The sequence below is a fragment of the Gopherus flavomarginatus genome, chromosome 3 (genome assembly GCF_025201925.1).
Source record: "Gopherus flavomarginatus isolate rGopFla2 chromosome 3, rGopFla2.mat.asm, whole genome shotgun sequence".
NCBI classification, from domain to species: Eukaryota; Metazoa; Chordata; order Testudines; family Testudinidae; genus Gopherus; species Gopherus flavomarginatus.
Genome location: NC_066619.1, coordinates 158970633 through 158988129, shown reverse-complemented (window position 1 = coordinate 158988129; position 17497 = coordinate 158970633). Strand labels below are relative to the sequence as shown.

Genomic DNA, 17497 nt, shown 5'->3' with positions numbered 1-17497 from the left:
TTTCATTGTACTTTTTTCACAATAACATTTAAAATCTGGACTTCTTTTCTTTACTCACTTAAAACTTTCATCCAACCTCTTATCTCCTTTCTGAAATGATAATTTAAAATCAAAATAATAAAACACCTGCAAGATCATGATATACTAAGATGTAACCAGCACCCTTGTAAAGGAAAATCATGTCTCACTAATGTCTCAGAATTCTTTGAACCTGTTAGTAAAGTAGTAGACAGAGGAAAAATGGTGAGCATAAACTATTTAGACTTCAGAAAGGCCCTGCACAAAAGGCTGCCTTTTTAAAGAAGCTATGTTGTCATGGGATGAGAGGCAGAGTATTGTCATGGATCAAAAAGTGGGTAGGAGGACAGGAAAGCGAAGAGTAGGATTAAATGGTCAATTTTCATCTTGGCAAAAGGTTAACAGCAAGGTGTCTAGGGTTCTGTAGTAGGTCCCATGTTTGTTTAATGTATTAATTAAGCACATGGAAAGAGGGGTGAGTAGTGAAGTAGCAAGTTTTGCAAATGACATACGGTGATTTGGGTTAGTCAGGACCAGAGAGGTTTCGAGAAACTTCAAAGAACCCTAAATAAAGTAGATGAATGAGAAATAGTGTGACAAACATAGGGTGTATAAATGCAAAGTAGTGCCCATTGGCAGGGGAAACGTAAATTTCTTGTGCACCTCTTCTGATTTCTAAATTAACTCTATCAACTCAGGAAAGGGACTTGGCATCATTGTAGACAGTTCAGTGAAGATTAAGATTTCTGCTTGGTGTGTAGCTACTGATCAAAAAAGCGAACCATGTTAGGATTAATGAGGAATGTGGTGGAGAATATTATAATGCCTTTATATAAATCAGTGTGTGGCTTCATGAGGAATACTGTGTGCAATGCACGTTTCCCCATCTCAAGAAGTATACTGCTAAACGAGAGAATTCAGAGTGGTAACAAGAATAATCATGGGAAAGGAAAAACTCCTATTAAGAGAGAGTGAAAAGATTGGGATTGTTTACCTTAGAAAAGAAACGAAAAAGAGGGGATGTAATGTAAGTATATGCAATTTTTGAGAAGTTAGATCAGGGACTTCTCTCAGAATTCAAGAGCAGAGGGGCATTAAATTAAATTAAAATGGGAAGCTGAAAACTGATTGCATGTTGTGTGAAAAAATATTAATTAGACTGTAGAACTTGTTGTTATAGGAAATTGTTCAGGCCAAGAACTTAGCAAGATTCAAAAAGGGATTGGACGTTTATATGGATATCGAGAATTTCCAGACTTGCTATAATCAATAACAAAAATTGTGGAAGTTATATTAAATGTCATGCTTTGGGACTTAAGACAGTCTCTGACTATTGATGTCATCTAATGAGGGAGACTGATTAGCTCTACCTTCTTGCACCTTTTTCTGAAGCATCTGGTACTGAACTAGAAGGACCACTGATCTGATCCAGTATTGCAGTTTCTGTCTTGACTACTGAGTTTTAATATTCAGATATTCCCCCATTAAAAATAGAGACCAAGCATCTTACATTCTTCCCTTCGTTTTAACTGCTTTTCCTTTTATACAAACGAGTTCCAAGTATATTTGGCCTCTGTTGTAGTAACACTCCCCAGGGTGTCATCCTCATGAAGTATTGCTATTTTGAGGCAAGTAAAATGCATTTTTTATTGACTTAACAAATTTGATTTGGGAGTGCTGGTTACTGAAATACGGGCTTTATTAAAGGTCCCTAAAGAAAGAACAGAGAGAGAATTACATATGATACAGTATATTATACTTAACTCTCACTGTTATATAAACTGGTATCTTATTCATTTTAGGCTCTATAGACTTGGCCTATTGTGATGCTCTCTACAGAGATTTGAAAAAAGGTCTTGAGGGGCTAGTTCTTGAGAGCTGCCTTCACCTTCTCTATCTGACAACTCCATATGACATGACTTATCACTGTAGACCAGACTGGATGATCTATTTTAGACAGGTAAGACATGGCTTCAACCATATACCAAGTGCTGTCCTGCACAGCAAAATATAGGTTGAATTATATAACTGTTTCCTCTGTTATCTGTTCACTTGTGTTTGTAACCTTTATTCCTGGGGGAATTCTGCGCCAAAAAAATTAATTCTGTGCACAATATTTTAAAATTTTGCAAATTGTATTTGTCAAAATAACACTATGTAATCACACCAGTTTCAATTATTTTGGTAATATATTTCAAAATACCCGTCAGCAGGCATGTCTGTAACAATACAGAGACACGCACAAATTCCTCCAGGAGCAGAGTTAAAGAAACCCCTACGACAACCCAGTTCCTGCTTCTCTGCCCACCTTGTCCGCCCAGAGCCCAGCAAGGGGGACAGAAACACACCCCCCCCCAGAGCCCAGCTGTGGCCCCCCCGGCCCAGACACTCACCTTCCCCATCCCTCCAGAGCTCAGCTGCAGAGCGCCCCCCAGCCCAGACACTCACCCACCCCCCCAAGCTCAGCTGCAGCACCCCCAACCCAGACATCCACAACCCCTCCCCTCTAGAGCCCAGCTGTGGGGCCACCCTGGCCCCAGACTCTCATACTTTCTACCCCCCCAAAGCCCAGCAGCACCCCCCGTCCCAGCCCAGACACTCACACCCTCTACTCCCTCTCTCTCCTCTCCCCCCCAGCCCAGACACTCTCACCTTCTCCCACCCAGGGGCCAGCTGCTGGTCCCCTCTGGCCCAGACACTCTTACACACTAGCCCCCAGACAGGGCTGGGTTTAGAATGTGCAGGGCCTGATTCGAAAGAGCCACTGCTGAAATGCCACCAAAGACAGCAGCTGCGATTGAGCTGCTGCAGAAGATAGTGGTGGCAATTTGGCGGCAGCTCAGTCGGTTGCCACTGTTTCCGATGGCACTTCGGCAGCCAGCATTTCTGCAGCCCATTTCTGTAGGGGAAAAAAGGAAAGATTTAAAAATTTTATTAAAGTTAATGTGTATATTTAAATATACACGAGAGAATGTACTGTACATCTGGGGTCAGGCTTGAGTTATGAGGAATTACAGGTATCGGTTACAAGGATCATGAGATACATACATATCACATAACCAGCATAGACCCAGATTGGGGTGCGGGAGTTTTTAGAGCATCAGTGGATAAGTGGGCCTGGGCATGCCACCCATGGAATGACTTGGACTCTTAATACAGTATTGGTGTAGCAAATAAGTTCATGAGTGGGGTGTGTCTCTTGGTTCATCAGGGAAGGAGGTGGGTTATTTCCCTACGTGCCCAACATTAATTTTTGCAAACTTCTGCATTGTGCAGTGGTGCAGAATTCCTCCAGGAGTAAACCTTTTGAACTACAGTAACTCCTCACTTAAAGTCATCCCAGTTAACGTTGTTTCATTGTTACGTTGTTGATCAGTTAGGGAACATGCTTGTTTAAAGTTGTGCAATGCTCCCTGCTAACATCATTTGGCAGCTGCCTGCTTTGTCTACTGCTTGCAGGAAGAACAGTCCGTTGCAGCCAGGGCCAGCTCCAGGCACCAGTGCAGGAAGCAGGTGCTTGGGGCGGCCAATGTAAAGGAGCAGCGTGTCCGAGACTTCGGTGGCAATTCGGTGGCGGGTCCTTCAGTGCCTCTCGGAGGGAAGGACCGGCCGCCGAAGAAAGAAGCGGTGCAGTAGAGCAGCTGCTAAAGTGCTGCTGATCGTAGCTTTTTTTTTTTTCTCCTCCCCTCCCCCTTCGCCGCTTGAGGCAACAACCAAGCTTCACAATCCTCATAGCTGTGAACAATATTAAATTGTTTGTGTGTATATCTATATAATATATAGTTTTATGTCTGGTTAAAAAAAAATTCCCTGGAACCTAAGCCCCCCTATTTACATTAATTCTTATGGGGAAATTGGATTCGCGTAACGTCATTTCACTTAAAGTCGCATTTTTCAGAAACATAACTACAACGTTAAGCGAGGAGTTACTGTACTAGCCACCTAGCACCTAAAATTAATAGGTTAAAGAAAAGAGACAAGCTAATATACCCCTGAACATTTGTTATAGAGAAACTAAGGGGAAACAATCATAATGATTCAAAATGTAACTGTAACCAGTACGGTAGCATTAAGAATCAAATGCAATGATATGCTAAATCAGTTTATTATTTTACTCGTTAGAACCGTGTGATCCAATGAGCTCTTCACCAGAAGAATTGAGATATATAACAGAGCTGCTGCTTAACACAGCACAAAACAGTAGTTTTGTTTTAAGTAGTCTTAAGATGTAGTTTTGAATCTTATGATTTTTAGTAGTACTCGGGTCTGGCTAGATCTCTGAACTGTAAAGCCTCTCTCAGGGTATGTCTGCACTGCAGCTGGGAGTGTGCTTCCGAGCATGGCTAGACTGATGAGTTACATCCACTCAAGCTAGCACACTAAAAATAGCAGTGTGGCCAATGTAACACAGTCAGTGGCTCAGGCTCACCATCCGAGTGTGTAGGCAGGGGGTGAACGTAATTGTACACAAGCAACGTAGCCTGAGATCCTGCCTGTGCTGACCTGACCCGAGCTATGCTGCTATTTTTAGTACTCTAGCTCAAGCAGAGCTAGTATATTATAAGTCTGTTGGCCTGTACTGGGATGTATACTCCCAGCTGCAGTGTAGACATACTCTAGACAGTAATCATAAAGTGTAATAAGTCAATGATAACGTTAAAATCCCTAAAGCTTATGGTTTACTTTATATAAATACCGTTCTGATGTGAAAGTCAAGATACAACTGGAAAGTCTGAAGTCAGAGGCAGTTCAAAGTGTAGCCAAGGAAACTGCTAAGTTCTGGGTAAAACCACATAAATTGGTTGATGCTGAAGGGATTACTAGAAGACTAAGAGATCACTTTTGTACTCTGTTTACATTATAAAAAATACATTTTATTTCTAGAGCATCCTTCATAAAAAGTACTAAACATACTTGCAGGGGGGAGGGGGGGACGTAAAATAGAACATTCCAAAGACTTCTGCGTGGCTACTCTTACGCTGGCAGAAAGGGAGAATAGTCGCCAACTTATGGTAACAAAATATTTCCCATAGCTTTCTTCTGTGAATGATTAGAGCCAGCCATCTGATAAGCACTTGATTTAAAATGGCTTTTTTGCTGTACTTTTTAGCATTGCTTATATATTTTATCAAAACTATATGCGAAAATACTAAAATTGAAGGAAAACTTATTTTGTCTGCTTTAAAGAGTTTTAGAATTTGATAGTGGTCAGCTTGAACAGGAGTTCTCTCAAATTTTCATTGCCTTCTTGCATATCTCCAGTGATAAATAAAAGTACAAATATTGCAGCTCAAAAACTATTGTGTAATCATGCTTGTGCCCACTTAAATAGCTATGCTACAGATGAGGGGGAAGCGATTCCTTGTGTGTTTGTACACATGCAGGTGTGTTGCAGGAGGGGAGATAGGGTTCAGCTGAATTAATGCATATATTTATGAAATTTTTAAAGGGATAAAATTTTATAGATTTGAAGTTGTCTTTTAACCATTATATCTTAATTGGTGTTACACGATATAATATTTTAAAGGTATTGTTTTGCATTTGATTAATATAGAAAATGTGTGTAGCTGCAGTTCTGGTTTTTTTATTTTACTTTTTAGTTCAGCCAGCTAAATTCAGTAGAACAAAAAGTAGCAGCTATTGTGGGAGTCCCTGAAAGTTTTATTACGAAAAAGGCTTCTGGACAAGCCATCAAAAAGGTAGGCTGAAAAATATTTTTATTTAAAGAAAAAATAGTAGAATTGTAATCTTGTCAATTGAATTATTTTTCATAGTGCAGCTAATAATTGGGGTTCTCTAATCTCACAGTTATGGTAATTTTAGGGGTGACTTGTAACTAGGAAATGCACAGTTTTTAGACAGAAATACCATTTTTCAAGTTAATGATGCCGTTACTTATTTTTTCTCATATGAAGTTGTTAAAGTGCATTATATTGTATAGCCATAGAAACAGTAGGATCCAGGACTCTCATGCTGGCCATGGCAAACATACAGCTTAATTATTGTAGTTTTCAGAAATGCAAATCAGATTCAGGCATAAGGAGTCAGAGTAGGCTGAACTAATCTTTGTTTCACCAAAATGCTTCCCATTATTTCCTCCCTTACCTCACAAATTCTTGAGTGCAACACTACTACATCTGACTGTTTCATAGGATTAGAGGCGTTTAGAGATGGAAAGATGCTATTCTGATGATAGTCTGTTCCCCTAGTAATGCAGAGTTCTTCTCCGATATTCTTTCAGTTTTATCTATTGGATCCTAGCTCACGCTTCTAACTGAACATGTGCATCTGTGTTCCTAGGATGTGGACAACTGTGTCATAAACAGGCTGTATCTGTCCTTTGTTCTTTATGCCCTACTGAAAGAGACCAACATATGGAATGTTTCAGAAAAATTTAACATGTCTCGAGGATATGTGCAAAATCTCCTGAACTCTGCTGCCTCATTCTCTTCCTGTGTGCTGCACTTCTGTGAGGTAATATATGTTAAATGGACATTTTTGCTTTTACATGATGTAAAGTATAAAAATGTCTTTATCGGGGTCGGAGGAAAAGATTGGTTTTCTGCTGTAGAATTTTAGAACTTACTACTGTACATTAAAATGGTGTCACCTTTTAGAGGTCATCTAATTGCATGGCATCTTCTTGGAAACATGGCTGCATTGGCAGCTCCAACTGCTATTTCAACTTTCCAAATTCAAAAAGTCCAAAATGACTTCCAAAGAACATCTTATCCCTAAAGTATTGCCTCATCCTTCAAAAGGGCCCAGCTTTGGGATGACTAGCTGAGGAATGCTGGACTCAACTCTTGGAACTGGCCAGAAGGATTACTACAAATGGCATAAGCCCTCTTCCAAAGGCTACACATATGCTGCCTTGGCAATGCTTCAACCAGAATACCAGCAATTTAACTAGAATTTTAAAGTTACTTTACAGACTTTAATATCCTTTGTTTCTGCAGGAGTTGGAGGAATTTTGGGTTTATAAAGCCCTGCTGACGGAACTTACCAAGCGATTGACCTATTGTGTTAAGGCAGAACTCATCCCTCTTATGGAGGTGGCAGGGGTTTTAGAGGTTAGTGTACGTACTTTGGGAGTCCAGATAACCCTAAATCCAAGCTTTTATGCTAACCTCAACCATGATGTCCCCAAGTGCCTATGGAAAAAAACAAAAAACATTTTTATTAAGAATCTAGCATTTTGCTAAAATCTTGTTAGATCTTTCTGGGGTGCAAGTTCTACCATGAACAGAACATTATTCTGCTAAATGTGGAGGGCCATGTTTGTGTTTCAATGGTTTTCATAATTCATCTGTTTAGTTTATAAGTAAAAAGTGTTGACTAATATATGCTGGCTGCATACATACCCCATATTAATAAAATATATGATCTGTGCCAGATATATATATTTCTGTGCATTAAGCACAAACATTATAGCAGTTATATAGCCTAAAATGGACTATATCTGTAATATAATACTTTTCACTATGCTAAGATCCCAAAACATTATGCATTTGCTGAAGTAAACTTTAGCTTAAATAGATAAAGAAACTGTCAGGATCAAGGCATATGAATGTGGTATCTAGTACAAACTTAGAAGGTGCCTTCATGCCCTGGGTACATACCTGGAATCCATGTGTTCAGAATAAAGAGGTAAGGGGTATGCCATGGTATAAGAAAGACAAAGTAGAAAGCTGATTGGTTAAATCTAGTTTCAGATGACATACACAGTACCTTTTATAATGCTTCACAAGATGGCTTCCTATACACTGGTATTATATTGAACCTTTTTCCTGTACTAATTATTATTTGGTTATAGCAATAAACCTGACTGATACTGGTTATTTGGGCTCTTGAATATGTTTCATAACAAACCAAAGTGTTGTCAAGCAGTTGACTATACAAATTATCAACAAACAGTTTCCCTATAAGCAATATACACTTAAACTCAAATTTTGCATTCAGGTTGCTTTTTCCTTCTGGCTGCTACAACAGCAACAATACAGATGTAACAATAGTACACTGGTTACTAATTCTGCTGATGCTCAAGCTAAAATAGAATCCCAGGTGCTCTTTAGCTGTACTGGTAGCTCTCCGGGATTAATAGGAGTAAAAAATGGTATAGTAATTTAATTTATCCCTATAGTCAAGAGATAAGTGCACAAAGTAGACTATCTTGAGTTGAAAGCTTCCACTTTTTTACAGTGACTTTTCTGATCAAGCCCACACTTTAAGGAGGAAATCATGTTGGTCTCTAATCTGAAGGAGGTGATCAAATATCAAATGAATCTGTTTGGTAAATATGGCCCCCAGTGCTATTTCATGTGCATTCTCTGGCCTCATTTCAAAGTTAAATGACTCCACAATTAGACCGTATTGTGGACAAATGCTACTACTGTTACCAGCTTCAGCAGTAGTAGTGCTTTACGCCAGGAAGGGAAACTAGCTAGTAGCCTAATCAGTTTCCCTCTGCTGGCTAGCCCTTTCTCTGTAAGGTTTCTGAACTTGATGCAAAGGGGAAACTGGGTCTGTTTACCTCTTTCAGTTGCTCTTTAAATGGAGTCATCTGCAGAGGGAAGTAGAGTAGAATTGTGCAGTTCTTTCAAAGTTTTGTTTTACAGCTGTCAGCGTAAAATATGACTGCTACCTTCTAGTAACTCCTTACTGGTATCAAAACTGATTTGAAAGGTGTTGAATGTAGTGTGTGGCCAACAATGCATTTCAGGCTGGATTCCCGTGGAATTTTGTGAATGAAACACTACTAAAACCAATGTTACATAAAAGTGCTTGATGGACAAACATTGCAGTCTGTATCGATTCTCTAAAATGATATTTTCAAATTAATGAAATAAAACCACTCCTGTAGGACTGAACTCACTATCCTGGAGGTACTCTGGACCCAATAAACTGTAATTATCAAGCGCATAAAACAACTGGACAATACTGTCTTTCCTGCATGGAACGTAGTTATGGGTAGCTACCAAGCTACTCTTCTACAAAGTCAGCATGCCACTGCCCTGTAATCCTATGGCTAAATGTTTTTAGTCCATGGCTACTCTAGAGGACATTGTAAAGTCTCTAGAGCTTTTAAGGCTGGTTTCTTTTTCAAGAGGGAAATTTTAAGCCAATAGAGCCAAATAAATGGAAGCAAATTCATGGAACTAAGCAAGAGAAGGAGGAAAAAAAAAAAAAGCTGGAAGGTAGTTCAGTGAAGCCCGGGGATAGCATTTGTGCATTAAAGTTCAGCTGTTTATATATCTCAAGTTACAGAACAATCTTTGTTAACCTTGTTTTGTTTGAAAAACATGACATCCATGGTCAGACTGGAGATGGTCTTCATTTAAACTGGGTAAGACCTAGCACAAGTAATTTTGCAACAAAGATCTTTCTTGTAAGTGTCTCTTTTTGGCCACATTTGTTTCTTTTCATCATAACAGTGTGAGCCCTAATAAAATGCCTAAGAAAAGGGAAACAAGTAATATTAAAAATAAGAATCCTATTCCTTAAGTACTATACCTCTCCTGTCATTATATGAGAGTCCACAGTCACAGCTTTGCACCCAATACAAAAGTAAACAAGAGTGGTATTACTGTTAGAAGAAAAATAAAACATTTTGTGAGCTATAAAATTAAAATAGCTTTTTAATTCTGAGCTTATTATCTGAGGCTGTGTGACTGTTAAGCATCTGATTTTGTAGTAGTGACAGTCATCAGAGGTTCAAAAATTGAGGGCCAGATTTTCAAAAGAACTCAGCTCAGCACTCAGCTGCTTCCTTTTAGGCACCTAAATTAAGTGGCCAGATTTTTCAGATGTGCTCAGCTCCCCTAGAGGACAATGAGTGCCGAGAGAGAGATGACAATAAGAGGAAAGTCAGGTCTATACAGATCCATTTTTTGAGAGGAAATAATGTGGAAGAGGCAGAAAGGTTACTAAGAGCTGAACAAGGATGTAGAGAGGAAATAATGGCTTTTCAGGAACAGATGTAATTATTAGGTAAACTTTTGTAACAGTGACTGGACTTCATATACCTACTGTATCAGTCTGCCGTTCGAAGTAATCCGAGATTAGCTGAATGACTTGTGAGGTCAGAGTAGAGTTTTGGACTTACTGACAAGTTCCTTGCACTTCTTATTTACTAATCTAATTTCTAATATTGCTTTATTTTTGGCTTAAAGTCTCGAGCAAAACAGCTGTATGATTCAGGATACAAAACTCTAGCACATCTAGCTAATGCAGATCCAGAAACACTGGTGAAGATGATCGAGCATTTGTCACGACGTCAAGCCAGACAAATAGTTTCATCGGCAAAGGTGAGCAAAACTTGACTATTTGAACTGTCAAAGGGATATTGGCAAAGATGGAACTCTGAGTGAAAACTTTGAGGAAACTAAATATTTTTCCATTTAGTAATCTTTCCCCAAGAGATTGATTAGGTAATTTGTGACTAGCTAGGACAGAGATAGGCAACCTATGGCACGCGTGCCAAAGGCAGCACGCAAGCTGATTTGCAGTGGCTCTCACACTGCCCGGGTCCTGGCCACCGGTCTGGGGGGCTCTGCATTTTAATTTAATTTTAAATGAAGCTTCTTAAACATTTTAAAAACCTTATTTACTTAACTAAACTATTGTTGTGTGTAATATATTATAGACTTATAGAAAGAAACCTTCTAAAAAGGTTAAAATGTATTACCAGCACACAAAACCTTAAATTAGGGTGAATAAATGAAGACTCGGTACACCACTTCTGAAAGATTGACGACCCCTGAGCTAGGATCAACATGCAAAATTTACTAGTGGGAGTTTCCCACTTAAATCTCCCATGTATTAATCAGAGTGTGTGTATATGTGTATATATATCTCCCTCATTCCTTTTATAGCAATATGAAGGAAATACCACTGAAGGATTATGAATATAGATAGAATAAGAAATATGAAGGATATCCTATTTGCTTGTAGTTTTCATTAAAGATGACGCTTTTCTGTAAGGTTTCTAATTATACTCTTAATTCCTTCCCCCTCCCCAGTCATATTTCCTTCATATTGCTGTAAAAGGAATGAAGGAGACCTATGCTGACTATCATGCCTCAACAATGGCTAAAAGCTATGCCAGTGCAAACTATTACTTCCATCCAGTGATCTAAAAGGATTTTACAAGATGGTGGAGGAGTATTATTCCCATTTTACACGTGGAAAAACTGAGGCACATAAGTTGCAGACTTGCCTGAGGTCATGCAGTGAATCAGTGACCTGACTCCTAGTCCCAATGCAATAATCATAATTGCACATGCACCACTCTGGTGAGGCAGTTTAGTGCCTCAGAATTTAACATCTAGAAATTGTAACAGTGATCATGGCTGGGGAGAATAGATTTCTTAGGTCTATATATTACAGCCTGCCCATTCACCCCAACCCCCTGAAAAATTACCAATTTACTATAGAAGATGTGCATGAAAAATCTATTCACAAATTGTGGAACTAACAAGATGTGTGCTTAACTTCACATTGGCAGGACCGCCCAGAGGATTCAGGGGGCCTGGGGCAAAGCAATTTCGGGGGCCCCTTCCATTAAAAAAAAGTTTCAAGACTATAGAATATTATATTCTTGTGGGGCCTCCTGCGGGACCTGGGGCAAATTGCTCCATTTGCCGCTCCTGCCCCCCCCCCCCCCCGAGTGGCCCTGCACATTGGTGGTCATATTGCTTTCAGTGGTACTGCCTCCCTATTCCTCTCTTTACTTTTGTATGTGATCCGTTTAGAACACATGCTCCTTAGGGCAAAAACCTTGGCTTTGTATGGGTCTGTAAAGCTTGGTGGATGCTATACAGATAAATAATCCAAGAACAGAGATTATAATAAATGTGACTAATCTCAGAACAAAAATTATAGGCAGTGTTTGCTTTTTCTTCCTACTCAACAGCGTTTTCCTCTCCCACTATTAGTTTGTGTCCTTATTTGTGTTGAAGCATCAACAATGTCAGAATGACTAGAAGTAGCTCTACTTTTACAGCCAGGTCAGCAGATGGAGCTCATTTATTGAGCCTGTTGAGACATCAGCACTTTATATATGAGAGAAGACCGTGGAATCAGTATAAATTAGGGCTGGTTTACACAGTTTTAGTACCAATTTAACAAAGTTCGACTGTGGACACTGTTATGCTGGTTTAAAACTGCTTATATCAGTTTAGCTTGCATCGGGCATTTTTCTCTAAGCTATGTCTGTGCCAGGGACTCGAAGTACAGCCCCAAGAAATAAGAACAATATACACCACACTGGATATTGTTATATTGTTACCACTTGATGCTGAAACACTTCCGAAATCTGAAGAACAAAATAACTACGATGCCACAAAACATTCATGAGTTGCTGTCATTCTCCATAATATGTTTAAGGTTTTAATATTAGGCATATAACTGTTGCTTAATGCAAGGAATCCGTCATCTGCTGTTTTTACCTTTATGGTCAACATGTTAATGTTAACTTTCAGAGTGTTTGTTTTTACAATTTAAAGTGTAGCTATTGTTGGAAGTGCTCTTCTTAACAAAAACGCTTTAAAGCCTTGCGAAACTATAGTGTTGAAATGGCCTAAATTTGGCTGTTTATATAGCTGTATTAATAGAACAAGAAGAAATTCTGCTCATTTCTTAGAACTTCAGAATAAAAACTGTAATCTGTACATGCTGTGACATTTTTTCTAGTCTTCTAGATTTGACATATCAAGCTTGAACTGAAGTAGGCTGGATAGGCTTTTATACAGAAGATTTCTCTGAGCAGTAAAGCCATATTGATATATTAAATGTGAAAATCCTCCTAGTAATCGGCAATTCTTGAGCCAAGAATATAGTAATTTGTTCCTAATAACCTAATTTCTTCTTCTTAGTTTGTATTTGAATGACTAGGTATGTTTCATCTTACCACTTATTGCAGAAATGCACTGGCATCTGTTTGTATCTATCTCCTAATAATTTAATTTGTGGCTGCAGATGCTGCTGAGGGAAAAAGCTGAGGCTCTACAAGAAGAGGTTGAAGAACTGTTGAAGGTGCCTACAGATATATCTGAGGGCCTCCTAACAACTTTGCCATAAAAAAGATGATGCAGTGGAATGAATTCTCAGCCCTTAAAATTATTTTAATTCTTCTTAATGTACATATGTGTAACTTAAGCTTCTGTTCTCATAATAAATATTCAAAACACCTTTTTTATATACTCAGTTTTTGTAAATTTTGAAATCAGAATGTTCTTGTAACTCTGGATGTCATTTGAATGTCTGATTGTTGGATCTCTTGGATGACTGAGGAGGAAGAATCAAAAAGTGGCACTAGATACACAGTTCTATAAATACAAGTAGCCTTGTTCCAATTCTGTGGGTAGAATGTTAGTTGACTGTTCAGTGCATAGCCTTCCATCTCTAGAGACCCTAGGGTAAAAGTTGAATTTGGACACAAGTGAAAATTAATTTATTCCCATTATTGGTCCCCTTGGAGATATTTATCTGTATGACTAAACTTTTGGTATGTATTCAGTCTGTTTTCAAGTAGGAGCTACTATAACATGATACAGAAGCTGTGTGGGAAATCCTGCACAGTACCTGTACAAACACTGCCTAATTTAAGCACTACTTCTAACTGTCATGAGCTCAGCATCAAATTCACACTGTCTGTGCTGACATATACTTTGCCTGGGAAGGTTTTGAGACCTTTCTGGTTGTTTCTGTAATTTCTCCCTAATAGTCTGTTGTTGTTGTTAAATGCAGATCTCATTCACTGCAGATATAGTGTTCATGTATAGACTAACGCAAAGATTCTCCAGAACTTACCTGTCAGTATCTTTAAGGTGATTTTGAAATTGGAAGGTGAAAGGTTTTAGGCAAGCGTCCATCTTTCCACTAACTGCATCAACATCCCACAACGCCATAGACAAACACCACTCATTAGGATGCTAATAAAGATATCTGTACCAAGACTGCTCTGGCAAAGAGGTAGCCGTAAGTTAAGGTGGCTGTTTCTGTTCAGCTGTTACAGGTTAGACTTGTCTGGATTGGAAAGGTAGATAATAGCTTGGTATTGGACAACACAAATTATACACAAGGCTCAGAACAATTCAGAAGCCATGCACCAAATCGCTAAGCATTGTGGGAGGTATTCGGCACAGGGTGAAGCTTAAGCATAACTTTAAAAATGAAAAAGTTTCTCTGAAAAATCGGCCTCCACGTCCTGTTCCACACAGACATCCCAAGATGCTTTCTTCTGTGGCATTACTACTACTGTTAACCCATTCCACCCTCAGCATTAATCATGTCATGGTCTTGGATGGACATACTCTCCTTTAGTCCATAGGGGACAATTTTATGTTGCATCAGGGTGGTGTTTAATGCACACTGTAATAGAATTAGTAATGTCTTGATACATTTGAATGTATTCTCAACCCAGAAGGTGGGGAGAGGCTGATCAGTTCTGGTCAAAGCTGTTAGTGGTTTAGTGACTGAGTTTTATTTACTGTTGGACCGCTGAATGGTGAAAATCCGAGTCAGCCATGGAATAAAGTGTCTGTGACAGGGCTTCATTTAAATCAACCAAGGTGCTAGTGCTACAGCTCTGTTATGTATTTTTGCGGCTATTGTATAAGGTTCTTAAGTAAGTGCTGCTTCAGTTTTATACGCTCACTGTTAAAGCCTGATCATGCATTTCAGAGCTTCATACTTCAGAAATATTATAGAAAGCTCAACTCCTGGAATCTCCATTTACACAAAGGAAGCATTGCTGGACATTTCACTGTCTAGCAAACTGCCCATTTTTGGATGTATCAGGACACGTTGCCAAGTTAAATTTAAAAATAATAAATATATAGTCCTCCAATCCATTGCCAAAGTGCAGAAGTAATATTTACAATACCTTAAGTATTCAAAGCTGTCTCTTGTGCCCAATGTAGAAATTCCTACTGCTTTCTATTGGTAAAGAGACTGCTGAAAATGGTTCTTGCTCACTGAGGTCTCTCCAAAGTAAGGCTAATACGAAGGGAAAAAAATCTACTAGTTGCAAGTAGAGAATTTAATTTGTTTCCTTGGGGGTTTTATTTATGATAAATATTTCAAATAATCACTAGAATGTAAAGAGCAATTTGTGGAGGTGGGCGGGGGGGAGGCGGAATCACAGGGCTAAGTACCTCAGGAGAAATCTCCAACAGAGAACAATAAACATAACCTTCATAGGGGACCTTTTTAGTCATGTCTTCAGTCTTTGTCAGGACTGGTGGATCTAAATGTTGTTAGGTTTGTTTGGCTCTTCCTGGTTTTGTTCAAATCTTGCGGGGCAAAAGACTGTATAGGACTGTTTGGAGTCTCATAACACTCACAAGGACTGTGAGAAAGCTAATAAGCACTGTTTTGGGTTCAGCATTGGTGCCTCACGACTCCACTACTGTAATTAATGTTCTAGGAAAACCTATAAAAGTAACTAAGCTATGCGAAGTATTAATTTATTATGGTAATCATATTATCTGTTAATGGCTATTTTTATTGTAAACAATTAAAAAAATAATGTAAACGTTTTATATGATCTTCCCTACATGGCAAAACTAAATAGCAGAGAAATAGTCTTTAACAGCAGTTGGTATTTGGGTTGCTTACTCCCCTGTGTCACACTGCTTTGTTGGTTTTGTGGTGTACAAAGTGGCATGGTACTGTTGCTGCCAGAGAAGATGGAGTTTAATCATGATGATGAGTGTAAGAGATTATGTGAAGGGTCCCCCAAAGGCCACAAAACCTGGGCCTCCTCAAAAGACATAACAAAGGTTATATGTATTAGAAACAAACACGAATTCAATTCCTCAAATCCCAGTCAGGGAAGATTTAGGTTGGCATTTGTCATTTCTGCTACTTTTTCTGCTAGCTGGGCAGTGCCAGATGGATGCTCATGTGTTTCCCACAGGTATTCTCTGATGTGACCTTTGCTTTGCTGTCTTTAGAATTGAAGTGGTTGAGATGTCAGCAGTTGAATGAACACTACACTACAGCCAGCTTGGACTTCATTGTCTTTGATTAAATAAGCCAGTCTATTCAAGGTGTAAAACTGGGTGTTCATTACCCACTGATGATAAATGGCCTGTTATGGTATGTCTTGCTGTCTAAAAGCTCACCCCAGGATGGCTTCATAAACTCAGGGGAGAGTAAAACTGGGCTAATACAAAAGCTACTTCTAAAGTGGAGTCCGAGCTTAAATTGCTATTTTGATCATAGCCACTATGTAAGTGAGATGTGTTTTCTATGGCCTTGTAAGCCAGTTCCATGTGAGTTAGTTCTGAAAAGGCCTTTCTAGTGCATGCACACTCTCATATTGTAAAGCTTCATTTTACCTTTTTAAGTGTTGCCTCAGCTTTGGATATCCCCTAGAATATAAGCCACCTACTTTGAGTTAAATGTGTTGCCTTTTGTGACTCAATTTGTAAGAAGGTGACCATTTGGTTTTTATTCTGCTTCTGATGTTTCAATGTCTCGAGCTGTGTAATGGTCCCAAATTATCTACAGTTGCCAGTTGTGTTTTCCTTGGAGAGTATTTACATTCCGCTGAATGGCAACAAAGTCATACCCTTTGGCAGCATGACAAATCTAATGCTCCTGCACAGCAATGAAATGTTTCCTGTTTTATCTTACTGTCTTTTACTCTTGCATTTCCCTGTATTGCAAACTCCACTCATTCGTCACAATGAATAGCTGAATTATTTTTAAAACCACAAGTTGCCTTTATTTTTAATTGGAAGCTTTTAAAAGTAGCTATTCTTCAAGCCTGTGGCTTCTGATGACTTTTCTGCAGCTTCTCTTTATGAAGCCTTGTGAAACACTGGGAATCAATGAATAGCGTCAGTAAATGTTCCTCTGTTGTCCATAATCATGAATAAAATAAAAACTGAAGAAAGTTTTTAAAAATCAGAGAAGGAAGAGAAAAATTGGGTTTAAGCAAACAAAGCAAGTTCAGTGAAGGGCTGTCTTACTCAACCCACTAGCTTCAGGGGGCTACGTGGTAAGTCTAGGCAGGAATTGTCCTAGGCAGGAATTGTCCGTCTGTGCATGACCAGATCAGCTTGCTGGTTTAGAATCAGGCTTGGAAGGATTTGCCTTTCTTTGGAATTTCAGATGTTTCCGAGCTTCTTTGTGTTGAATTTTTCTCCAACAAAGGAAATTACCAAAACCACTCACTTAATCAAAATATGGCTGTGGGAATCAAGACTCAGAAATCATACATTCTGTCATTGTTCAGCTTTCCGAGATGCTTAAGTCTTAGCTAGAGCCACTAACATGCTTATTGGCCTTCCCGCAGCATTTTAATTACAAATGTTTAACTTGGTCTTCAATGTAGTGAGGAAGCTTTTTTGGATAGAAGGGAGAATGGATTACCACCATTTGTCTATTTAATGCCGAAGTTTTGAGCTGTATTAAATGCAGAGTGGTTCAGCTAAGCAGGTTAGATTAGATGGTTTAAAGGTTCACT

General features: G+C 38.9%; 1 protein-coding gene across 8 annotated transcripts in view; it reads left to right on the top strand.

Moving 5' to 3' along the window:
- HELQ (helicase, POLQ like) overlaps nt 1-13212 on the top strand; it is a 34461-nt gene extending 21249 nt beyond the window's left edge. For 6 of the 8 annotated variants that reach the window (XM_050945123.1, XM_050945121.1, XM_050945122.1 and 3 more), the window contains 6 exons: nt 1821-1978; nt 5619-5717; nt 6319-6492; nt 6978-7091; nt 10191-10325; nt 12997-13212. In XM_050945123.1, the coding sequence (XP_050801080.1) occupies nt 1821-1978; nt 5619-5717; nt 6319-6492; nt 6978-7091; nt 10191-10325; nt 12997-13098 (782 nt within the window). In that variant the 3' untranslated portion in view covers nt 13099-13212. Of the gene's footprint in view, nt 1-1820; nt 1979-3477; nt 3668-5618; nt 5718-6259; nt 6493-6977; nt 7092-10190; nt 10326-12996 lie in introns of those variants that run through there. The other 2 variants (XM_050945126.1, XM_050945125.1) reach the window with 2 other exon arrangements.
- Nucleotides 13213-17497: the final 4285 nt, after the last annotated feature.